Source organism: Capra hircus, chromosome 20 (assembly GCF_001704415.2).
Source record: "Capra hircus breed San Clemente chromosome 20, ASM170441v1, whole genome shotgun sequence".
Lineage (NCBI taxonomy): Eukaryota > Metazoa > Chordata > Mammalia > Artiodactyla > Bovidae > Capra > Capra hircus.
This window is the reverse complement of record NC_030827.1, coordinates 62,284,691-62,311,515: the sequence shown is the minus strand read 5'-3', so window position 1 is coordinate 62,311,515 and position 26,825 is coordinate 62,284,691. Positions and strand designations below refer to the sequence as shown.

The following is a 26,825-nucleotide window of genomic DNA, read 5'->3' as shown; positions in this document are numbered from 1 at the left end:
AACGAGCCAGCGGGGGCTGCTGCAGCGCGCAGGGGGCTCAGCTCGCGCTCCATGGCGACCAGGGCATGGGGGAAGGAGTGGCAGGGGGGCTTAAGAGGGAGGGGACAGACGGATCAGTCACTCAGTTCAGTTGCTCAGTCGTTTGCAACTCTTTGTGACCCCACGGACTGCAGCACGTCAGGCTTTCCTGTCCATCATCAACTCCCGGAGCTTGCTCAAACTCATGTCCATCGAGTCGGTGATGCCATCCAACCATCCCATCCTCTGTCATCCCCTTCTCCCACCTTCAATCTTTCCCAGCACCAGGGTCTTTTCCAACGAGTCAGTTCCTTGCAACAGGTGGCCAAAGTATTGGAGTTTCAGCTTCAACATCAGTACTTCCAATGAATATCCAGGACTGATTTCCTTTAGGATGGACTGGTTGTATCTGCTTGCAGTCCAAGGGACTTTCAAGAGTCTTCTCTAACACCACAGTTCAAAAGTATCAATTCTTCGGTGCTCAGCTTTCTTTACAGTCCAACACTCATATCCATACATGACCACTGGAAAAACCATAGCCTTGACTAGACGGACCTTTGTTGGCAAAGTAATGTCTCTGCTTTTTAATATGCTGTCTAGGTTGGTCATAATTTTTCTTCCAAGGAGCAAGCGTCTTTTAATTTCACATCTGCAGTCACCATTTGCAGTGATTCTGGATACATGTATATGTATACTTACTATATGTAATATATATGTATACTTACAGCTGATTCACAATGTAGTACAGCAGAAACGGACACAACATTGTAAAGCAAGTATCCCCCAAATAGAAAACAAAGAGGGCATGGGATTTCACGTTACTTTTTCTGTGATCCCTGACCTCTGGAAGAGGCACCCTTTAGGGATTAGACAATGATGGGGCAAAAAGTGACAAAGTTAGTGAATATCTACAGCTGTGATGGTGAGTTACATCGGAAGTGTCCCATTTGCAGTTCTGTTTTCAAAGTGAGATATGGAAGTTCTGTCTTCTATACTTAAAATTTAGAAGCAACAAATCTTTTCTAGTGATAAATGACATCTCTGACTTGGACAAAAGCTTCGATAAATAATTAACCTTGAAAATGGAGAATAGTTGTTCTTTCCACTGAGGATGTTCGCTGGCACCCAAAACAGATATGAGGACACTGTCAGCCAGTATATGTTTTTCCTCTCTTTGAAAACAATTTTGGAACTTCTTTAATCTGGTAAGATTTAGTTGGAATCTAAACAAGGATTTCTCAGTAGGCATAGAGAGACTCTTTAGTTCTGAAGTAACAAATACATGCTTTTTGTGTGTGTGTTAGCTGTCCTTGAAGGCTCTTGGTGCATAAAACTTGTCAATTCTAATTTGCTATGAGTGACTTGAGATATAAAGAAAGGGTGATGTAAATCCTTGGAGCTTTTAAGCAACCCAAGTTCATCCACTCATTCAGCCTAGGACATTTAAAGCTTGTACTTCAATCACTTCATCAGGAACCTATTTTTCAAATGAAAGTTAAAATTTGAATTGTTGCCATGCACTGAATAAGGTAACCAGCTGAGACATTGCTCACTTAAGAAAAATTTGATTGCTCAAGATTGTGCCAGTTTTCCAGTCATTTTTTTACATGGAATAAACCTGTTGATGTAATCACATGAAGCAGAGAGAGAAAAGATTCCAAATTAGTGGTAGCTATGCAAACATTCTCCTTATTTCAATAAAAGGTATTATAGAGAAAAAAAGAAAAAAATGGAAACAGACTATTCAGAGTCTATGCAACTGAAGACCAAGCCAGATTTTCCCTGAGGATAAACTCACAGTTCCTCTTCACTATAATAAAACAAGCTTCCATCTATTGTTAAGGTAAACTGTTTGTTCAAAAAGTCATTAAAACTAATTCCATCAACAATTCTAAAAGCTATTAGAATTAAATATTTAGACTAAATCGTCAAGGACTAAAAGGGAGTATTTGCAATTTAATGCAAAAATAAATACCACCTGACACACCGGTTACTTTTATTAGTTTGTTTCAGCTCCGGCGCTTCTAATGAAATTTAATTAAATTGATTTGGCTACTTAAAGATACAGTATATGAAAGGATAAGAGTCTTGTGGCTTAGTAAAAAAAAAAAAAAAAAAGCGTCTGCCTGCAATGTGGGAGACCTGGGTTCAGTCCCTGGGTTGGGAAGATCCCCTGGAGAAGGAAATGGCAACCCACTCTGGTACTCTTGCCTGGTAAATTCCATGCACCGAGGAGCCTGGGAGGCTACAGTCCATGGGGTCGCAAAGAGTGGGACACTATTGAACAACTTCACTTTCACTTTCACCATCTTTTAAGGGCTCCCCAGGTGGCGCTAGTGGTAAAGAACCCACCTATCAATGCAGAAGACACAAGAGACTTGTGTTTAATCCCTGGTTCAGGAAGATCCCCTGGACATCCCCTGGTGGCATGGCAACCCACTCCAGTATGCCTGCTTGGAGAATCCCATGGACAGAAGAGCCTGTTGGGTTCCAGTTCATAAGGTTGCAAAGAATCAGACATGATGAAGTGACTTTACACGCACACATCATCTTTTCAAAGCAAATATTGAGTAAATCCATCTTAGGAATTCAATTTATCACCATTGAACTAATTCTAAAGAACTGATATCACTAAGAAGATTTGACAAGCTAGAAAGAAACCGATATAATTTGGTTGAAGAAAGTATGTCGTGGTTAACTACCAGGAGTTAACTGGTACCAAACAGAAGCATGGTGGGATCTCTCAAAAACGAGGTTTTTATTAAGAACTGGGTACAGCGATCAAGAGGACTGTTGCCATCAGCACGTGTATAACATTCTTGGGCATAAATATCTTGGTAGACTTTTCTCTCATTTTTCCACTTTGTAATAGAAACTGTTTTCCACTTGGACTCAGCCTCCCTTGCTGGGAGATTTGGCCACGTGACTAAGCTCTGACAGTATTTACAAAGGCATCCCCCACCCCCACTTAAAAAAAAAAAAAGGATGCCTTTCCCCACCCTTTTCCACTGGAATGTGGACAGGTTGAGGTCAAGGAGGAGAATGCAGGTGAGGGCAACCTTCCAGAGATGGTGATCCCAGAGTTTGAAGGAGCCAAAACCTTGGTCCGAGAGGTGTGATACCAGATCCGGACAGTTAGACTCTAACGTGACAGGGTGTGATTGGCTAAATAGTATGCTCCCTCCATCAAAGATACCCACATCCTACTTAACTAGAACCTGTGACAGGCTACATTATGTAGCAAAGGGACTCTGCACGTGTGGTGAAGTTAAAGCTCTTGAAAAAGGGAGATTACACTGAATTATCCAAGTGGGCCCAATGCAGCCACAAGGGTCTTCAAGACATTCAGAGAAGGTGGTGTGACCACGGAAGCAGAGACAGAAAATCAGAGAAGCCATGCTGCCTGCTTAGACGATGGAGGAAGGGGGCAAAAGGCCAAAGGGCGCGGCGGCCTCTACCAGATGGAAAAGACAAGGAAATGGATTCTCTAGACGGCTTCAGGAAGGGGTGCACCCAGGACCAACAGTTTTTTTTTTTAAACTTTAATATTATATTTATTTAATCCTATATATCTAAAATATATTTTAACACAATAAACATGAGAAGCATTTACTAGATAGTTTAAAAAAAAAAAAGTAAGCCAAGTCTTTGAGATCTGGTTCGTGTCTTATGCTTAGTGTTGCTGTTGCGTGGTTTAGTTGCTAAGTTGTGTCCGACTCTTTTGTGACTCCATGGACTGCAGCCTCTCGGGCTCCGACGTCCATAGGGCTTCCCAGGCAAGAATACTGGAGTGGACTGCCACGGCCTCCTCCAGGGGATCTTCTTGACCCAGGGATTGAACTCGAGTCTCCTGCATTGGCAGGCAATTCTTTACCACTGAGCCCAGAGAATATCTCAAAGAGGACTAATCATATTTCACATGTTCAATAGCCAACCCCTCACTAATGGCTACCATGCTGACCCTTGGATCCCAAGGAGATCCAACCACTCAGTCCTGAAGGAAAACAACCCTGAATATTCATTGGAAGGACTGACGCTGAAGCTGAAGCTCCAATCCTTTGGCCACCTGATGTGAAGAGCTGACTCATTAGAAAAGACCCTGATGATGGGAAAGATTGAGGGGAGGAGGAGAAGGGAGTGACAGAGGATGAGATGGTTGGGTGGCATCACTAATTCAACGGACATGAGTGTGAGCAAGCTCTGGGAGATGGTGAAGGACAGGGAAGCCTGGCGTGCTGTAGTTCATGGGGCTGCAAAGAGTCAGACACGACTTAGTGACTGACTGACGACAACATAACGATGCTGAAAACCTCGGCTCCAGACTTAAAGAGAGGACAGGGAGAAGCAGGTAAGGCAGGCATAGGACACTGTGCTGACTGGGCAGGGATGACAGAGGACAGGGGTCAGATCCCCCTTCTTGGCTCCTCTTCTTTTTGTCCCCAACCCCAGGGGACAGGAGTTCCTGGAGTTCCTCCCGCTCCTGCGGGAGTTCCTCAGAGCTCCACTTTTACTCACTGCAGAGCCAACCCTTTGATTTCAGCCCAGTGAAACCTACTTTGCACTTCTGCCCTCAAGAACTGTTCAGATCATGAATTTGTGTTTAAGCCACTGAGTTTGTTGTAATCTGTTAATGCAGCAATAGGAAAGTAACAGAGGGTGATTAATTTCTAACTGCTGTAAGCCATGTTCATTTGAGGTGTGAGACACACTGATTAGACCTGAGGACAACTTTAGATGATTAAATGCCTGCAACAAGACACTGTGACAGGATGTTAATATACTTTTCTTCCATTGCCTGTGTTTTGGCTAAGGTCCCAAGGCAGGGAACAACAGATGCCCCATTGTTCCCCATATATTCTCAAAGTAAAAAATTAGATCATCCATCCATCCTTGTGAATGGGGGGGATAAAATAAGGTTCTGCAGTATTAACACATGCCCCACCTCCAGATTACACGGGTTTAGGCTGAGAATTCACTAGTGGTGGAGAATGTTGGTGGCGAGGGCTTCCTTGAAGGCAGTTGACAGGCTGGGCATTGCCCAGCCTACCTCCCATCTCCTGAAGCCTGGGAAGTGAGCTCTTTATTTTGCCTGGCCATGGGCTCTCTGGATTTTGGGGGTTGTAGGAGTTACCACGATCAGGGTGAAGCTCAGACTCAGTGCCAGAGGTGGACCAACCATGGAGCTCAAGAAGCTTAGGTTTCAGGATCGTCCACTGCATGAGCCCCCTCCAAGGCCGGTAGGAAATTTTATATTCATAAAGTATACTCTTCTTAAACAGGAATTCCCACACTAAGCTGCGGGGTGGAAAGTGTGTATCTGCTCTGGTCTCAGTGCAGGGTAGTGGCAGCCTTAGGTGCATGGAGAGCCTGGAGCAGTTAGCTGGAAGAGGTCAGGTCCAGGCCAGCGGTCCTCAGCTGGAGGCTGGTATTAAATACCGAGCCCGCCTGCCAGTGAGAGAGATTCAGACTCGATTCCTGGGTTGGGAAGACCCTCTGGAGGAGGGCACAGCAACACACTCCAGTATGCCTGCCTGGAGAATCCCACAGGCAGAGGAGCCTGGCAGGCTACGGTCCATAGGCTTGCAAAAGCTGGACACGACTGAAGCAACTAAGCATGCACGCATGAGCAAACCGCACCACCGTCCCCATGAGAGAAGCCAGCACGTGGGCATCTGCTGCAGGCTGGGTGTACCAAGGCCAGGGCACAACTGTATGGCCAGGGTCTCTCTCCTCTCTGCTGATCCCCCTTTCCTGGCGGAGCCTGGGAGGAGGGTGGGGATGTGGGACACTGGGACATAAGAAGGAATAGTTTATGAGAGGGGAAGCAGGTGAGCTAGGAAGAGACAAGAAACGGATCACGTCCTTTCTCCCCAAGCAAATGAAAGCGCTCTTAGCCGTAGCTCATCCCATCTACTAGAAGAAGGAAGGGTGAGCTTGAGTGTATTGCCCAAAGTAACAAGAATGGTAGTAGATTTACATTAAACTTAGCATTTTTTCTAATTCAAAGGGACATGTACCCTAAAGTTCATAGTGTCACTATTCACAGTAGCCAAGAGATGGAAGAAACCGAAGTGTCCATGAACAGATGAATGGGTAAAAAAAGATGTGGTACACATATACAGGGAATATTTGTTGTTTAGACACTAAGTTGTTTCTGACTCTTTGTGACCCCAGGGACTGTAGCCTGTCAGGTTCCTCTGTCCATGGGATTTCTTAGGCAAAAATACTGAACTGGGTTGTCATTTACTTCTCCAGGGGATTGTCCTGACCCAGAGATCAAACCGGCAACTCCTGCATTGGCAGGTGGATTCTTTACCACTGAGCCACCTGAGAAACCCACAGGGAATATAGACCAGCCCTAAAAAGAAGGAAATAATGCCATTTGCAGCAATATGGGTGAACCCAGAGAATCTCATACTAAGTGAAGTCAGTTAGACAGAGAAAGACAAATATGATATCACTTACAGATGGAATCTTAAAAAATGATACAAATGCACTTATTTACAAAACAGAAATAGACTCACAGACATAGAAAACAAATTTATGGCTACCAAAGGAGAAATGGGGGAATAAATTAGAAGTTTGAAATGAATGGATACACACTGTTAAACAGAAAAATAGATAAATAACAAAATAGGGTCCTATTGTATAGCATCGGGAGCGATATTCAGTGCCTTATAATAACCTATAATGGAAAAGAATCTAAATGAGAATGTGAAAGTGATGGTCGCTCAGTCATGTCCAGCTCTTTGCAATCCCACAGATTGTAGCTCGCCGGGCTCCTCTGCCCATGGAATTCTGCACTGCAGGCAGATATTTTTTTTTTTTTTTTTTTTTTTTACCATCTGAGCCACCAGGGAAGTCCTCAAAACACTGGAGTGGGTAGCCATTCCTTTCTCCAGGGGATCTTCCTGATCCAGGGATCAAACCTAGGTCTCCCACATTGCAGGCGGATCCTTTACCATCTGAGCCACCAGCGAGGCCCACAAGTATAGGGCTTCCCTGGCGGCTCAGAGGTAAAGACTCTACCTGCAATGAAGGAGCTGCAGGAGACGTGGGTTCACTCTTTGCGTTGGGAAGATCCCCTGGAGGAGGGCATGGCAAACCACTCCATTATTCTTGCCTGGAGAAACCCATGGACAGAGGAGCCTGTCCGTGGTGCTGCTACAGTCCACGGGGGTCGCAAAAGCGCTGGACATGACTTAGAGCCTAAAGAACAGTACATATGCGTATAACTGAACCACTTTGTTGTGCACCTGAAACTAATGCACCATTGAAAATCAACTGCAGTTCCAAAAAATGAAAAGTTTAGTGAGTTTTCTAGTTCCCAATTCAATCCTTTTCCCCTGCTTTTGTCTCTGGGGTACTTTTGGAAGTTCTGATTTAAAATACTATGGTAAAGCCACCTGGGAGAGCAGAGGCAGAAAGGAAACATTGAACTTAGATGCTGCTCAGGTAGAATTTCTCCAGCTGGGAGGTCCAGCCCCACAGCAGCTCTAACTTAGTCACTTCTTGTTTAGCAACTGCCATGTGCATCGATTTCCACTTCTGCACAATTGATTTTTGCTTCTGTTCCCATTTGTGCCTTTGTTTTTGGACAGATATCATATGATGAGTGTCTGAGAATGGTCTCCGAGAGGTCAGCGGACCTCATGAAGGAGGGCCTTATTTGTCGATACAAAAATCAACACGCAAACGCCCAGATTTATGGAGGAGACAGCATCATCACTGAGTTTAACCCCAGCCTCTTTGTTTCCTACCCGAGCTTGATGTGCAGTGATTTAGAAAAGAACTCGAGCTACAGTTGCAAATCTGGAGGAAACAGCATTCAGATTATTTAAGAGCCTGACCATAATTATGGCTGATTCACGTGTCGTAGGGCAGAAACCAATGCAACATTGTAAAGCAATTTTCCTCTAATTATGGAAACTTACATTACCATATGTAAAATAGATAGTCAATGGAAATTTGCTGTATGGCTCAGGAAACTCAACCAGGGGCTCGGTATCAACCTAGAGGGGTGGGGTGGGGAGAGAGATGGGAGGGAGGTTCAAAAGGGAAGGGGATATATGTACACCTACTGCTGATTCATGTTGAGATTTGACAGAAAACAACAAAATTCTATAAAGCAATTATCCTTCAATAAAAAAATTAATTAAAGAGTTAATTAACTTAAAAATGCAAGAAAGAAGACTGTGATCAAAAGTTTTCATGTGCTTCCAGTCATTTCTCGGTGAAGAATTTTCCAGTACAGTAGAAAGATGAATAAATTCCTGGTGGGCAATTTCCTTGATAGAATGACAGCTCTACATCCAGTCATTTATTTCTATAGAGGATTTACTGCTTTTCCATCACCATCTTAAACACTCGCCAAGGAAAAACATCTATTTATTCTCAAGATGGCAACATGCTACAGCAAGTATAAAAGTATTTCTTGCTCCTCTTGCTGCAAAGCTTTGAGATCAAAATTTTGCATTTTGCTCATCTTGTGTGTTTTCCTGGACAATATTTCAAAACATCTTTCTAGTTTTCGCTGCAATCCAGTATTGATTTTTAAATGTCCAGCAAGTGAGAGTGATGAGGGATGTGAAATGTGAACCGTGACTTCAGTTCACAGGGGTCAGGACCACTGACTCATTGAGGTACAGAGGCCAGTTTCCTGAAAGCAGCGAAAGACACCGCGAGCGCTGTGTCCACTCGCTCACTCGCTGCGGTTTGGTCATTTGAGGAAATCTGCAGGCATCCCTTCCCTATCCATAATTACTTATTGATTTCTCATTTTGTGAGTGCAACAGTGGCGGGACCAGTGTAATGAATCCCACGGCAGTAGGAAAAGAGAGTCCTGAGTGATTCAGGCCGTGAAGGGCATGACTTCACTCCCATCAAAGCTCATTATTCACTGGCTGAATGGTACCTGCGGCGCGAGAGTCTGTCTTCCCGACAATAAAAGGAAGGACATTTAAAGATTAGTTTTATGCTTTGTTTCTCTCATCCAGACGGTAACACTGAATACAATATCTCTATCCACGGAAACACTACCTTGTTCGGTTTCAAGTTTTCAAGCACAGGTGGTTTGGCATTCTTTGAGACACAAGCTCACTGTTCAAGATTCCAAAGGGTAAGGGTGGGAGGGTTGGAGGGGGAGTGGGGAGGGGAGGCATGGGAGGTTCAAGGGGTGTTGGGGAGGGATAGGAGGGTGGCGGACCCCACAGGACCACAACTATAGAAACACAAGGCCATGCTATTCGTGGGGGAGAATAAGTCTGGTTTCTAACCTTGGTGACCATCAGCAGAGTTTGATTCTGTTATCTGATCTGTCTTTGATCTGATCCCTGCATTTATGAACAAAGGAATTTGCTCATAGAGTGGCTGAGTAGATGCTGTTCTTTCTGGAGCTCTTTGCAATACTTAGAGCAAAATAATGAACCGAAGCATTATAAGCTGAACGCCGGAAGAATTGTCTCTCTCTACTTGACAACAGGGGCTGCTCCGATGCTGTGTCCTGGCCTTAAGTTCTAAGTTTTGCACAGTGATGAAAATGTAACTTTCGATTTTTAGGTTTTGCTTTTTTTTTTTTTTGACAGCTGTAGTAATAATAAATGTTGCTATCCCTACAACAATAAACTGTGGAAAATCACAATAAATCACAATAAACTGTGGAAAATTCTGAAAGAGATGGGAATACCAGACCATCTGACCTGCCTCTTGAGAAACCTATATGCAGGTCAGGAAGCAACAGTTAGAACTGGACATGGAACAACAGACTGGTTCCAAATAGGAAAAGGAGTACGTCAAGGCTGTATATTGTCATCCTGCTTATTTAACTTATATGTAGAGTGCTGCTGCTGCTGCTAAGTCGCTTCAGTCGTGTCCGACTCTGTGCGACTCCAGAGACAACAGCCCACCAGCCTCCCCCATCCCTGGGATTGCAGAGTACATCATGAGAAACGCTGGGCTGGAAGAAGCACAAGCTGGAATCAAGATTGCTGGGAGAAATTTCAATAACCTCAGATATGCAGATGACATCACTCTTATGGCAGAAAGTGAAGAGGAACTAAAAAGCCTCTTGATGAAAGTGAAAGAGGCGAGTGAAAAAGTTGGCTTAAAGCTCAACATTCAGAAAACTAAGATCATGGCATCCGGTCCCATCACTTCATGGGAAATAGATGGGGAAACGGTGGCTGACTTTATTTTGGGGGGCTCCAAAATCACTGTAGATGGTGACTGCAGCCATGAAATTAAAAGACGCTTACTCCTTGGAAGGAAAGTTATGACCAACCTAGACAGCATATTGAAAAGCAGAGACATTACTTTGCCAACAAAGGTCCGTCTAGTCAAGGCTATGGTTTTTCCAGTGGTTATGTATGGATGTGAGAGTTGGACTGTGAAGAAAGCTGAGTGCCGAAGAATTGATGCTTTTGAACTGTGGTGTTGGAGAGGACTCTTGAGAGTCCCTTGGACTGCAAGGAGATTCAACCAGTCCATCCTAAAGGAGATCAGTCCTGGGTGTTCATTGGAAGGACTGATGTTGAAGCTGAAACTTCAATACTGTGGCCACCTCATGTGAAGAGTTGACTCACTGGAAAAGACCCTGATCCTCGGAGGGACTGGGGGCAGGAGGAGAAGGGGATGACACAGGATGAGATGCTGGATGGCATCACCGACTTGATGGACATGAGTTTGAGTGAACTCCGGGAGTTGGTGATGGTCAGGGAGGCCTGGCGTGCTGTGATTGATGGGGTCACAAAGACTCAGACATGACTTAGCGACTGAACTGATCCCTACAACTGAAAAGGAATGACCTTGTAGAGACATGATGACTGGCTTCAAAAATAGGAAGGCTATCCTAGAGAAGAGAAAGTAGATTTTTCAGTATAGCGTTGGAAGACAGATAATACACATACAGAGATTTTTACTTCATATAAGAGTTCTGAAAAATCATAGCCACCCCAAAATGGAATAATATGTCCCCTTAGTGATTTTCAATGGATAGTCAAGATACTTGGTTAGCCAGAAAGTTTGTTCGGGTTTTTCTACATGACGTTACAGAAAAATCAGAATAAACTTTTTGGCTAACCCGACATTTGAACAAAAGGAAATGACTCCTGGAGCTGATACGACACCTTCCTTCTTTTAGTAAAATAACTCCCTCCTCCTGCCACCAAGCTTTAGCAGGGTTCCTGGTGGCTCACTTTTCCTACTCTCCCTCCCAGCCGGGTTTGTAGCTGTGGCCACATGATTGAGTTCTTGGTGGTGGCAGGGGAGCAGAAGGTTGGTCCCTTTTGCATCACATGCTTCAGAGAATATCACTTGCCCTCACTTTTTCTACGGCCTGCAGTGAGAGGGGAAGAGCTCAGTTAGGGAGCTTGGTACACATAGGCAACGATGTTACCCTAGTACAAGGCACTATAACAAGACAGGTCCCAGGGTCACCGCTGACTCTGGACCACCTGCCTAACCAGGTGCAGGCCCATGAAACAGAAAGGGATACTTGTTAAGCTTGCATTTCTGAATTTCTGAGTCTCCCTGTTAAGAGTAATTTAGGCTATATCCCAAACAATATAACTATATATTTTTTTGAGATGTGTATATGATTAAGGTATTATGTAAGAGCTACAAGAAATGCTTTCTGCAATTTTATAATTCTATGTTCCCATCTACCCCCACCCCCAAATGTATCTCCTTTCCTTCAAAACCAGTTGTCCCAACAAACTTTACTATCATCAAACATAATCACGCTGTCAGTCATGACCTCAACTTTTTTTTTTAAGTACCAGTGTTCAAAACGTCAAGAACGTTTGATCATCTGCTTTTTTTTCAGCCCTCTATCAAGACTGCTCCAAGGCTCACCTTTTTTCCATTAAGAAAACATCCTCTGCAAAAATACAGATGATAAAGATATTTGAAGCTTCTCTTTGTGGTTATCTAATCTTCAGGATTTTTTTCTAAGGTGATGCATTGTTTAGCCTTTGTGTGATAACATTCTTCTGTTTCTTTTCCTTTAGGGGAGAAAAATCAGAAGTCCAGGCCTCACTGAAGTTGAAGGTTTGGATGATGCAAATCCGTTTTGGCTCACAATGTGTCTGGACTTCAACCAGACCAAAGAATATTCTGATTTATTAAATGGATCTCTAAGTCAAATAAAGTAGCTGAGCTAAGGAAATGTGGTTCTGGCCTCTGTGCTTGGGTCCTAAGGAGGAAATAAGCCAATGACAGGTGGATCTTTAATTCCGTTCCATAGACATGCCATTGTTATTTCAATTTACATCTATCTAATCGTGTTTTTTCCTCTTGTCCATAATGCTCTTTTCCTCTTATCTCCTAATTCATGCAAACTCTATAGATTCTTCAAGATTTTTCTCTGTAATTTTCTTGCTCTTAATTTATCCAGTAAATCCATAATACATGAATATGAGCCGAATGCAGCTGCCAAACACTGTTCCATATTTCACTTGCATCCACAATAGCTGCTCTACATGCCACGTTTTCCTTGCAACTCTTCCTTTCCTAAGCCTATAACAGGTATTTAATAAATAGATTAGAAACACGAGTAATTATAGATACGGATCAGGCATTTAGAAAATGATCTCTCAACTGTCAATGAAGAACAAAATAGAAATCTCTTGCCTCACTGATTAAAAACAATTCATAAGGACGAATGAATTTGGATTTTCTCACCACAGGACCTTTCAAAAAGAAAAGCTTTTGTGAGTTTTGAGCTTTGCCATTGTAGCACTTATACTGAGCACAAAATCCTCATTTCATTTCGCAACTGCACAATTTGGAAATCATTATGAACAACAGCTCTTTCTCAATATTTTAAAATCATGGATCAACTGAAAACCTCACCTTCAGTTTCTCCAGCCTGTCTTTCTTGAATCTCCTCACATTAAGACACATTTTAAGCGCTCTTTAGCTCTTGAGTTTTAGCTCCATTAAATTTCTGACAACATACTCTTTTTTTTTCCTCATGGCAAATGAAAGACAATTATACTTTCTGAACCCTACTACCAACACAGAAAAAACTAAAATGGAGAACTCATACTACGATTCAACAAATAACTTGTGGAGTCTCTAAAAGCCATTTCCCTTCAATGCACAGAAGTATGAGAAGGTATATTCTAGCAAAGAAAAGGCTGGAATTCAGGGAAAGTGGAGTTTATTTGAGGCAGTAATATTTCATTGAACTTCCCGAGCCACTGATTCAGAACGTCCAGCTCTTTTCTAATTTATAGTGTGTTCTTCGTGTCTGGCTGCCTGTTTAGCTGAAGGATCCTGTCCCTGGAGGAAATTCATTTGGCTTCTGAAAGAGTCCCAGAAGGAACCAAGGGATGTACATTTCAAACAAAACAGGCAGAATGGAACTAAAACACTTTAGACAAATAGCAAGATATTTAGGAAAGGATATAATTAATCCAGAACACTTCTGTAATATTTCAGCCTAAAAATACTTCCTCTTAAGGAACAGAAAAATCTTGAAAGAGATTTCTGAAATATATGGGCTAAACTTTAAACTGAAGTACAAAGCAAGGAGCTTACAGGAAATAGGAAGACCTTGGAGAAATCTAGAAATATACTCTTAACTTAGTGGAGTCAGTCATTAAATATTTAACTTTCTCCCACAGGCTTAGAAAAAGACCAATTTTCCCTCTGGCAAGATGGATCTCACCCTCTCTTATCCAACTTGACCTCTTGCTGTGGCCCCACCTCCCATCCCAAGACTGGGATGCTGGGGACCAACGTGGCAGTGAGTCTTGGCTTCCCCCTCCTCCATGCAGGCTGCCGGGGGAGGCAAGGAGGTGCTCTGGGAAGTTGATGATGAGGCCCTGTTCACGCTTTCTGAATCCCTATGGAGACCAGTGTCTACGCTGTTCTCCGGGCCTATCTCTCAGTGATGTTCTCTGCTCCATTTGTTAACTCAATCTATCCTGACAGCTCTGATCATTGAAACAGCTCACATATGCTGTCTGGTAACAATAAAACAGTAACTTCTGGGGGACACTGTTAAAAGAACTCTTTGCTCCTAACCTAAAAAGAAAAGTTGTGCGTCCTTTTTTTACGAAAATGTGGGAAAGAATCGTATAATCAAAATTTCTAGATGTGACCTTTTTGCTTAAAGTTATGTTTCTAAACTATTTTGGGGAGGAAGTCCCCTTTGAAACGTATGATATAAATTTCTGCCTGCCTCCGGGGAGCCTTCTGGGTAAATGCCCAGCCTCTTCCTATGATCTACGACTGCCATTAGGATTATCAGCCCTTCACCTTGCGCGTGAACCGGCCAGTGTCCTGGATGCGGAACTCAGGTAGCCACTCAGTATTCCTAGGTTGCAAGACTTCTCGGTCTCCTGAACTGCCTTTTACCTTTTATTTTCCTGTCTCCTCTCCACAGTGACTTCAGTTATTTCTTGGCCCTTGTTGACGCTTCTGTGTGAGAGTGTGTGCAAAACCCCTCAGTTCATTGCTTTTTAGTCTCTTATACAATATAGATGCTCAGACACAAACTTATTTTTCTTGAAGGTAAGACTCTATGGTTATAGGTCTGTCCAATCCAGAAAGTTCATGGATCTTAGGATATATTCAGGGGACACTTAGCGACCCTTTTTTTTTTTTTTTTTTTTTTTTTTTGCTTCTTCACTGATTCTCTTGTTTCACTTGCATTTCAATTGCTCAAACTCTCAGACAAGGTTCCTTTGTATCTGTGACACATCTCGTTATGACCAAATGTTGTCTTCAGGCTCAGGGTCTGTGTGCAGCTCACGAGCCAAGAAGGTAAAGCAAATCTTACCTTTTTGTAGAGACTCCTCAGATCTCGGTACTGCCACATGCTGCTGAGGACCTGAGATGCCGCCTTGACCACCTTCGGAGAGTGTCTGATAAAGAAAAGACAGGACACGCAAGTGGAGAGCGGGACAGCTGGGCTTTACATGCCTTGGCAGGAAACAGCAAGAATAAAGAGAATACAAGCCTCGTGGCTCTTCTCACCCTTTTCTTTCTCCAGTCTGGACAGGGCAAAGGATGCAGGTCGCCAGTGTCCAACCTCATTCTCCCCCCGACACCCATGGCAGGGGGCAGGGTCGGGGTTGGGGGAGGACGGTATTGTAATTTGGCAAAGAATTTTCACAATGCAAACCCAAGAGCAGTGCACTGAGTCAGAATGCAGGTTCAGCGCTGGACTAGGAAATGGAACAGAAAGCATCCTGGCCAGGAAAGGCAAGATTAAGAGGTTTTAATAGCTGTGTTGTCTAACCTGTGCAGAGCTCAGTGGGTAAAGAATCACATACAATGCATACAAAAAGGAGACACAGGAGACTTGGGTTCGATCCCTGGGTTAGGAAGATCCCTTGGGGGAGGAAATGATAACCCACTCCAGTATTCTTGCCTGGGAAATCCCACAGACAGAGGAGCCTGACAGGCAGTAGAAAGGGTCGCAAAGAGTTGGACATGACTGAGCGCAAGCAAGGAGTAAGGAGGGAAAAAAAGATACTCATTTTCTCAGCTGAAGCATAAGAGCGTGTATAGCGTTTGCTCTACTGCCTGAGGGGTACAGGGAACTGCTTTCCATTTGCTAAGGAAGCCAAGCACAGGCGATTGGCATGGAGATGCCCTGTGCACTCACTGGCCCACAGGCTCTCTCATGTTTGTGTGGAGGAATAAGCACGGATAAAAGAATCTAGAAACAAAGCCCTTCATACAATTCACATTCTGTCCTCCAGACTAGAGGGAGAAACTAAGGTCACGTAAACCTCTGGACTAGCGGTTCTTACCTTTTTTTTTTTTGAGTCATGGCTTTGAAATCCTTGTGAATCTACTGCTAAATAATGGTTCGGTGCCAACCTGCATCTCAGATCAGACTCTAGGTCAAGACATCTGTGTTGATTCAATTCGATCCGATTCTTGGAAATCACTTGGATGAGTGGTGAGGTCCCTGCTAACTACCTGCGGATTCTTTGCTCCAATGAGCTGAGTCCACAACCAGCCTCACGACCTGAGTGGCTGACACGGCATTGTGCCTAATCTCAAGGGCCGGCACACTTTTGCTATAAAGGGTCAGCTATCAAATATCCTTTGATGTGTGGGCCACATGGTCTCAGTTGCGGCTACTCAACTCTGTCATTGCAGGACGAGAGGGGTCATAAATAATACATAAACGAGGGGAAGTGGCTGTGTTCCAGTCAAGTGTTACTTACAAGAAAGGGTGGACGGTGGGATTTGGATCATAGCTGCTGACCCTTGGTTTATGCGGGGACTCCTGGAGTTGGGCAGGTCATAATCACACATGAGGATGCCAATGTGAAGGTCATCCCTGAAACTGACCCATGGTGCAGTGGCCCACAGATTCCCCAAACAGAACATGTGAATTGAGATCAAAACTGCTTTTAACATAAAAGAGTCTTTAAAACGGAAAGTGAGCAGATGGTGAGATGGGATCAAGTTGAGGTTGGACTTGAGAGCTAGAGTAAATAGATGTGTGCGTGCTAAGTCAATTCAGTCGTGTCCAGCTCTTTGTGACCCTATGGACTATAGCCTGTCAGCCTTCTCCAGGCAAGAATACTGGACTGGGTTGCTGTGCCCTCTTCCAGGGCATCTTCCTGACCCAGTGATCGAACCCTCGCCTCTTATGTCTACCTTCACTGGGAGGCAGGTTCTTTACCACTAGTGCCACCTGGGAAGCAAGGACCTGTATTTTGCAATAAAAGGATGGGAACTTACTATGTGATCAATTAAATGTCTGCTATTTTCCTGGGTCTTCAAGCGTGCAATGTGGAAACTACGTTTAAGGTTTCTTCATCCATTTACTTACTGGAAACTGGAATAGTCACTCTTGCTTGTTATTGCTGACTTGGAATTCAACTTTGGCTGTGTTTGAAAACCTCTTAGTTAGTATTGTGTACTTTTAAAAGAAAAAATATAGTACTCTTGTAAATTTCAAAATTTTTTCTCCATGAGATGAGCTATATTTAAGCAAAATACATATTTTCTTTAGGGACAGTTACTAAATGATTTCACATTGACACTAGTATCATGCTCTAAATATATTGAACTCTTTTGACAGAGAATTCTAGATCTTTTCATGGATATAGATACAGGTACACTGTATTCTTTTTTAAACAATTGAATTATAATTGACCTACAACACTCTGTTAGTTCCTGGTGGTCTGATAGCTATATGCATTGTAAAATAACCACTCTGGTAATTCTATTTACCATCTGGCACTACACAAAGTTATTACACTATTATTGACTGTATCCCCCCTGCTGTGTATTTCATCCCTACGGTTCATTTATTTTACCGCTGAAATTTTGCATCTTTTAATCTCCCTCACCCATTTCACTCATCGCCCCATCTCTCTCTCCTTGGCAGCTACCTGTTTGTTCTCTGTATCTGTGGGTCTCTTCCTGTTTGGGTATGCTTGTTCTCCTGTTTTGTTTTTCAGATTTCACATACAAGGGAAATCATATAGTATTTGTGTTCCTCTAACTTATTTCACTTAGCATAATACCCTCTAGGTCCATCTATACTGTTGAAAATGACAATATTTTATTCTTTTTTATGGCCAAGTAATATTCTTTTGTATATATACATATATATATACACACATATTGTGGTAAATAATATATTTACTACATGTATATATACAATATATACATATATATTGATATGTATATATGCAATCTATATATATATATAGTAATAAATATGCTTCTCTGGTGGCTCAGATGGTAAGGTGTCCGCCTGCCATGTGGGAGACCCAGGTTCGAGCCCTGGGTTGGGAAGATCCCCTGGAGAAGCAAATTGTAATAAATAATGCTGCAATGAACACTGAAGTTCATATGCTTTTTCCAATTCGTGTTTTTTTTTTTTTTTCTTTAGAAAACTATACAGAACTGGAATTGCTGGACCATATGGTGGTTCAATGTTTAATTTTTTGAGGACCCTCCATACTGTTTTCTATAGTGGCTGTACCAATTCACACCCCCACCAACAGTGTATAAGAGGCCCCTTTTCTTCACATCTTTGCCAACACTTGTTATTTCTGTCCTTTTTAATAGGCATTTTGATAGCTGTGAAGTGATATCTCATTGTGGTTTTGATTTGCATTTCCCTGATGACCAGTGATGTTGAGCATCTTTTCATGTGCCTGTTGGTCATCTGTAAGTCTTCTTTGGGGAGAAAAATGTCTTTTCAGTCTTCTGCCTAATTTTAATTGGGTTGTTTATTGAGTTGTATGATATATATATATATAATATTATATATATATCTTAGATATTAACCCCTTGTTGGTTATATCATTTGTGAATTTTTTTTCCCATTCAGTAGGCTGTCTTTTCACTTTGTTGATGGTTTCCTTTGCTGTGCAAAAGCTTTTAAGTTGAATTAGGTTCCCTTTGCTTATTTTCGCCCCTCTCCTCTGGTCTGCAATATCAGCTGAGAGACTCATTGGAGTTCCCCTGTGCATACTTAATTGCTTTTCTCTTGCTGCTTTTAAAACTCTGTCTTTATCTCTAGTTTTTGCCATCTTAATGTGTCTTGGTGAGAACTTCTTTGGGTTCATCTTGTTTGGGACCCACTGTACTTCTTGGACCTGGATGTCTGTTTTCTTTCACAGGTTGGAGAAGTTTTCAGCTATTAATATTATTTCTTTAAATAAATTTTCTGCCCCTTTCTTTCTTTTTTCCTTCTGGACCCCTACAATGCCAGTATTAGTATGCTTGATGTTATCCTAAAGGTATCTTAAACTATACTCATTTAAAAATATTTTATTTGTTTAGCTTGGTTGATTTCCACTACTGTCTTCCAGTTTGCCATTCTGTTCTTCTGTATCATCTAATATACTACCCATTCTTTCTAGTGTATTTTTAAAAAAATTCAGTTATACAAAAATACTCAAAGTTATACAAGTATACTCAAAGCTACAGTTTTTCCAGGAGTCATTTACAGATGTGAGAGCTGGACCATAAAGAAGGCTGAGAGCTGAACAATTAATGCTTTTGAACTGTGGCGTTGGAGAAGACTCTTGAGAGTCCCTTGAACTTCAAGGAGATCCAACGCATCAATCTTAAAGGAAATCAGTCCTGAATATTCACTGGAAGGACTGATGTTGAAGCTGAAGCTCCAATACTTTGGCTACCTGACGCAAAGAGCCAACTCACTGGAAAAGACCCTGAGGCTGGGAAAGATTGAAGGTGGGAGGAGAAGGGGACGACAGAGGATGAGATGGTTGGATGGCATCATCAACTCAATGGACATCAGTCTGGGAGACAGTCAAGGACAGGGAAGCCTGGTGTGCTGCAGTCCATGGAGTCACAAAGAGCAGGAAAGAACTGAGCAATTGAACAACAACAGTTGTACCCTTCAGTTCTGTTTGATTCTTCTTTATATTTTCTGACTCTCTGTTAAACCTGTTACTGTGTTCATTATCCTGAGCATCTTTGTGATTATGACCTTCAACTCGTTATTGGGTAGATTGTTTCTACTTCCCTCAGTTCTTCTTCTGAGGTTTTATCTTGTTCCTTTATTTGGAATATATTCCTCTGTCACTTCGTTTCGCTTTACTCTCTGTTTTTATTTCTATGTATTAAGCGGGTCTGAAGTTACACTTTCTGATCTTGCAGGAGCGGCCTTATGTAGATATCCGATGAGGCCCAGGAGCATACTCTCCTGCGGTCACCACAGCTGTATGCTCTAGGGGGCGCCTCCATGTGGGTCATGTGAGCCCTTCTTGTGTGTGTGTGTGTGTGTGTGTGTGTGTGTGTGTGTGTGTGTGTGGCGGGGGGTGGGGGGTGGCAACTACTATGGATGCACTGGTAGGTGGACTGGGCTTTGGTCTGGTTAGCTGCCAGGCCCTGTATGGACGCTACTGGTCCGGGCACAGGTAGCTTCTCAACCTAGGGAGAACCAGGAGTGAGGCTGGCTGGCTGGTGGGCAAGTAAGCCCCTGGTGCTGATGAACTAGAAGGTGGACTCCAAAATGGCACTTGCTGGCACCCGTGTCTGCAAGGCAGAACTAGCTTCCCAAAGTGGCTGCTGCGAGCATCTCTGTCCCCAGAGGGAGTCTCAGCTGCCTCCTGCCTCTCTGAGACGCTCTGAAAGATCAGCAAGTGCTCTGATCCAGGCTCTTTTCAAACTGCTGCTTCAGTGCTCAGCCTTGGAATGAGAGTGTGTGTGAGGTCCTTAAGAGGAGACCCATGTTTCCTACAGCCCCGCAGCTCTCCCAGCGGGGGGCTGGTCTTCCTGGTGCTGGGGAGTTGGTGTAGGCTCCTTGGGGAGAAGCTCTGCAATTCTGATAATTCTCACATACTATTCTTCTATAATCAATGCTGAGCAAAGATTAAATGCTATGTTTTGCTGGATTTTATCGCTGCTAGCTAGATATGTATCTATGACAGAAGTCAAGCAACTCTAGAGGAACATAATATTCAGGTGGTGATAATACAGTTGAAAATTTTAGTATGCACAAAGTCCTCTGATGCTGTAATTTTTTTCTACTTCTTGCTTAGTTTCAAAATACAGACCGAGAATGTGGAATGAATTGCAGCTTTTAACCTCTCAATTAACATGCTGATATACTACAGTGTTATAAAAACTGATGAAGGTCAAAGAAATACTGCTTTCTTTTTAGTTAATTTTGATTCATCCACTAGACCAGTCTGATGCAATGGCTACTTGGAAACCTATAACTGTTGATTGAAGGACTTGAACAATTGAGTGCTTCTAATGTGACAAGTGATTATAACCTCAGCCACAAACACAGTTCCTTACTGACAAGTAACAGTTGAGACTGTTAATGGCTTTTCTGTCTTATGACAAAATACAGTGACACATTCAACCCTATTTCCCACACGACTGTTAAAATCTGAAAAAAACACAAGTGTACTTTTGAAACGGCTGGATGTGACAGAATGTCCACGCTGTGTGTTTAAAATGATGTGAAAAGAATAATATAAGTTATCAAGACTTCAAAAACGGTAAGTATAAGATTCCTATAAGATTCATTAACAATTACACAATGTTTCATCTTCGCTAGACTTGTCAAATTAGGAGTGGCTGAGAATCTCAGTTGGTGCGATTTCATTATGGGTTTTCAGCAGAGTCATTCCAGCTGCAGGATTCCAGAATAATTGTTCCAGTGTATTGGCAAGATGTGATGAGTTACACAGTTCAAACACACCTTGATTGGCACTTGCAGTCTGACTCATCAAAATCATAGCATATTTAAGCCTGTGCATATTTAGAAATAAAACCTATAAATACATAAAAGGGAAAATCATAGCTATACATGTTTGTTCATCTTGTTTTCTCATGTGATCACAAAAGTTTGAGTAGTTTTGGGAGGAGGGCAAGTCTGCAAGCATTTTATGAATTAGAGCAAACTGATATTCCTCCTTTTTCCAATTATTAAATCATCTTCAATTCCAAAAAATTTATTTTCAATATAGTATTTTTATTTCATTAAAACACTTCTAGAAGGCCATGGGAATCTCAGATATACTGTCATGACAGAATCGAGTGACAAATGGTGAGTTTAGTGCTAAGACCCAACGTAATTCTTCTGGATGCATTTTAAGAGCAGTGAGAAGCAAAAATCAACGGAAGTGCAGGTGGGAGATGAGGATATGGCCAGTTATAAAAACCCTGCTTTGACCCCCAAATTAGTCGCTATCTGAAAGAGGCAAACCACATAACAGAATGGATGAGACTAAGCAGGAGAATTCTAAATGGGAAACGCTTGACTCAAGTGGATTCAACGCTTATGAAATTCATAAATCCAGACTGCTAAACACTGAGGGAAAGGTCAAGAAACAATGATATGAAATGAGTATCTATTCCAAATTTTCAGTCAATTTAAAGCATATATTTGAGATTATTTGTAGTAAAAGGAACCTCCTGCTGGCAACAATCTAACAATCCTAACAGGATTATTTTCTGGATTGGCAATGTCAATATATATGACTTCATGGATAGTATCTTCAAATGAGTTTTTAATTAGTTCTATCAAATAATTTTCTTTGACCATAGGACTGATAAAAGCGTTTTTTTTTTTTTTTTTTTTCTATTTAAGGCCCAATAGGGATGCTCACACAGGTGGAAGGAATTCACATAACAACCTCCCAAAACTCTACAGTTTTATGATTCAGGGACAATACTTTTTTCTCTGAACGTCTCATGAACATAGACAATTATATCAGAGTGGATTATGGTTTTATTGTGTATGCATGTGCGTTTGTTTAAGAAAAGCATCAAGATATTAAGTTTCTAATGCCCAAAACAGGTACGCACTTCAGTTAGAGATTTCCAAGGTCCACTAAAGCTATGTGAAGCTAAGTGAAGGACAGGAAAGCCTGGAGTGCTGCAGTCCATGGGGTCACAAAGAACCAGACACGACTGGCTGACTGAACAATACCAGCCACCGAAGCCATATAAAAAAGAAAACCGAGGCTGCCCTGGCGGCTCAGTGGGAAAGAATCCACCTCCCACTGCACGAGACGCGGGTTTGATCCCTGATTTGGGAAGATCCCGCGTACCCTGGAACAACTAAGCCTGTGTACCACAAATTCTGAGCCTGTGAGTCAGAGCCTGGGGGCTTCAACTACGGAAGCCCACGGGCCCTGGAGTCCACAAGAGAAGCCACTGCAATGAGAAGCCCAGGCTCCACAAGTAGGAAGCAGACGTGCCTGCTGCAACCAGAGGTGAGCCCCAGTGCGGCAACGAAGACCCAGCACAGCCAAAAACAGACAAAATCAAAGCCTGTGGCACTTTCCCTGACCTTGCTGGCGGCCCCAGGATAAGCCCTGCAGGCTCAGCCCACAGAAGGCCTCAGGGAAAGACCTCCCCTCCGCCCAGTCCTAAAAAATAAATAAACAAGAGGACCACGTGATTCCTGCCAAGAAGAGCATTTTATTGCAAGTACAACATTATAGGGTAGAATTCAAGTCAACCATCTGTACTGTGCAATTATTCCACAAGCCCAGTGGGGTTTCTCTATATTTGATATGGAAAAGTTCAAATCCTAATACTGAACTGCTGATTGAACCTATCTGGAGGTCTCAGGGCGCTTAAACAGAACCCCTGAAACCTCTTTTTTATTGCACAATGAGAGTATTTCGAATTAAATGAAATGAGAGAATATCCAAAAGCCTTGAAGTGCATCCTTTATAGACTTTAATAACAAAAGATAACTTATTGGCGTTTAGATGTAAAGGGAATGAAGTCAAGAAGTAGACCCTTGATAACAAAAGGTTTACCCTGTTAATCTTATTTGATTACATTGAGGGACTTCCAGAAGTCTAAATTTAATTAAGGTTAGTGAATGTTTTTGTAAAATTGACAGCTCATGGATATACCAATCCTGTGGCTGGTGAAGATATGTTTAAGTTACATACAGTAAAAATACCACTGGTTCTTAAATCAAACTTACTATTTGTGGTGGTGGCATTCCTTTGACATAAATCCGCTCTCTCTTTAATCCACTGGCATAAAAGCCCTCCTTCCTCACTTCTTCCATCCCTGGGAAAATCCTACTCAGTATTTAAGACGTGATTATTATTTCTTCCAGGAAGTCTTTTCTGACAGTCCCTCCTGCTGTCTTTAGATTGGAAAGTATGAGCATGATGACTTGTTAAATGACATAATTTGTCCCAAACACCCAGTTGGTAAGGGAAGATGATAGTTAAGCACTAAGTTTTTTCTGACTCTGTCACTGTTTTCTCTCCCATCCTCTCTGCATGCCTTGCTACGCAGAACTGAAGAGGCACAGAACAAAGGGTGTGGATCCATCATCAACACTTGGATCTGGAGCCACATTGGAACAACCACCACAAAATACCTTCATGAATCTGGTCGTTTCTTGCATATGAAAAGTGAAAGTTGCTCAGTCCTGTCTGACTCTTTGCCACCCCATGAACTATACAGACCATAGAATTCTCTAGGCCTGAATACTAGAGTAGGTAGCCTTTCCCTTCTCCAGGGGATCTTCCCAAACCAGGGACTGAACCCAGGTCTCCCGCATTGCAGTCAGATTCTTTACCAGCTGAGCCACAAGGGAAGTCCAAGAATACTGGAGTGGGTAGCTATCCCTTCTCCAGCGGATCTTCCTGACCCAGGAATCGAACCAGGGTCTCCTGCATTGCAGGCAGATTCTTTATCAACTGAGCTATAAGGAAAGCCCACATGCAGGTCACTAGATTGGATACTGGATTGTCAAGCCTACCTTATCAACATCCCAGGAGTCATGAGTTATTTGTCAAATCAAAATTACTAGTAAGCCAGCTTTCCTTGTGGGGTGGGGAGACTGGAAACCATCTGCTGTCTCCCATCTCTTGATGATCAGGCACTAAGGCTTCCCAGTGACATTCAGCAGTGTTACCCAAAACCAAGGTCGTTGGGCACACTTGGAACTGTGTCTGTGCTTGTGTGCATACATACTCAGTCATATCCAGCTCTTTGTGACCCCATGGGCTGTAGCCTGCCAGGCTCCTCTGTTCCTGGGATATCCCAGGCAACAATACTGGAGCAGGTTGTCTTTTTCTTCTCCAGAGGATCTTCCTGACGTAGGGATCAAACCCCTGTCTCCTGTGTCTCCTGCACTGGCAAGCAGATACTTTCCCATGGTGCCATTTGTACCTACCAACACCAGTTGTATGCATTAGGAGGTCACTGCCTGACTTACTTGTCTCCTTTGCTTTTGGAGATGCCGACCAACTTCTCGATGCCCCCAGCGTCCCGTAAGGCCTTGGCGTTCTCCATGTTCTTGGTGATCACCTCGTGAAGGGTGCAGCACACGGCCGTCACCGTGTCGTCCGACATGGCCTTGCTCGCCGAATTGTTGCTGTTGTTCCCACCTGGAAGCCGGTGGACCAGGTCTCGCATGGCGTATTTGCCTTCAGAAAAGAAGATGAAGGGGAGAGTTGACATGCGGTCAGAACAGAGGAGGTGGGGACTAGGGTGAAAAAGAGAAGAGGCCACGTTAACACAACGTTGCCTGTTCTCGTCACTGATGCTTCTCTACATAGGTACTGTGGGCACACACACAGACAAAACGTGGTGAGTGCGTGGCTTGTGGTACTGGATAGATGTAAGACTGACTCTCTGGACAAGTTATTTCAGGCCTCTGAGCCTCAGCTTTTCAAATCATGAAGCAAGCATGACCGTATACCTGCCCTTACTAGGTTGTTGCACAGAGTAAATGAGCAGATGTATGGGACGCATTGAACACACAGCGATGACCCTGGACTCAGGACTCAGTAGAGATTAGTTATCAGTGGGTTCCTGCTTGCTATTCAAAGAAGTCAGGAAAACATATGGGAACTCTGATACAACCTCAAAAATCCCCTGATGGGAGCTATGTTGGCAACTGTATTATTTAACAAATAAGAGTCAAAGCCCCCAAATGTATGTATATATTGTAAGGTCGGACCCCGGGGGGCCATGATGGGCCTCCCCTCCTCTCCCTCCCGCCGGCAAGAAGGTCCCTAAAGGAAGGATCCTCCCAGATCCTGGGGACCAATGACAGCACACTTCGCCAGTTGCCATGACGAGCCGCCTCTCCTCTCCCCTGCCGGCGGAAGTCCCTAACGGAGAGAGGCTCCTGGAACCCCGGACCAATGACAGCACACTTCACTGCTAAAGCCGCCCCGCCCCAGCCGCACAGAAAGACCTATCAGCCCTCCACGCTGCGAACGGGCAACCTATCCAAACCCCCATCCACTAAACCGTGCCATCCCTCGCAGGGTGCATATATAAACAAACTTCTAACAAGGCAGGCGCGCGGACTTCCTCGACCTGCCCTGTTCGGGTCTGGGAACCACCCCCTGGGAGCGCTTTGCCATTAAAGCCTGCTAGACATTCTTTCGGTGTACCTGCTCGTCTTTTACCTAACATTTATGAAATCTGCATTTTGATCATAAAGAAAAGAGAAACATTCAAAGCAGGAGAGGGAAACTTTACAAATGATATATAAAATGAGGTGTCCTTTGAACTAGGGCAAGTGGATGAACTGTTTGTCTCTCTGATGGGGTTTAACTCAATGGTTCTACCATATAACATTTACTAATTTGATATGTTTTACTTCCTGTGAAAAAAATAAGATAACATACAACTTTGTTTCCTTAATTCACTTTATCATTATCAATCATGCTCCTTCCAACGACAGAGGTACTTATAATGACATCTTTATGGAGTACTTTTAGTTTACAAAGTCATTTAGGTATTACCAATAACCCTGAAGACAATTAATTCATCCCATCTGCAGGTTCCAATCCTGTCCTATTGATTTACTTTTGGAACTAAGTACAGGAGTGGCTGCAGCCAAGTTGGCTCTTCTTAAATTTTCAAATTGGGTGGAATTGGCATGTGTCCAAAGTTCAACTCTTGCCTTGCCTCCCACCCCCTAATCAGACATATTTAGGTGGCTCCTAAAACCCATTTGGCATGTTCTTCCACCTTACAGGTCTCTTAAAGGATGACTTCTTTTGCTGTTTAAGTCTCTGGCACATGGAGCTTGGGGGCAGGAAATGGAACCCCATGGGAGAGGGCAATGATATCTTAATTCCCAGCAGTATAAAACATAGGACTTCATAATCTTAGTATCAGCTCTTATCCTATGTTTAGGTGGCTTATTTTAGCTTGAACATAAAAAAAAAATTGCTGAAGTCTAAATTACTGAAATAGGAAAGTGTCTTCATTCAATTGACGACAGCTGAGACGTGTCTGACAGAAACTCTGCCTGAAAACCCCCAAATGCAGCATATTTATTTTCCAATGACAGCACTTAAAAGAGTTTGGAGAAGATCCTTGGTGTGAGATACTCC

General features: G+C 43.0%; 1 protein-coding gene across 3 annotated transcripts in view; it reads right to left on the bottom strand.

The window, feature by feature from the left end:
• CTNND2 (catenin delta 2) overlaps window positions 1-26,825 on the bottom strand; it is a 1,112,452-nt gene that overhangs the window by 30,161 nt on the left and 1,055,466 nt on the right. For all 3 annotated transcript variants that reach the window (XM_018065721.1, XM_018065722.1, XM_018065723.1), the window contains 2 exons: window positions 24,686-24,896; window positions 14,804-14,888 (listed from right to left, as the gene is read on the bottom strand). In XM_018065721.1, the coding sequence (XP_017921210.1) occupies window positions 14,804-14,888; window positions 24,686-24,896 (296 nt within the window). The remainder of the gene's footprint in view (window positions 1-14,803; window positions 14,889-24,685; window positions 24,897-26,825) is intronic.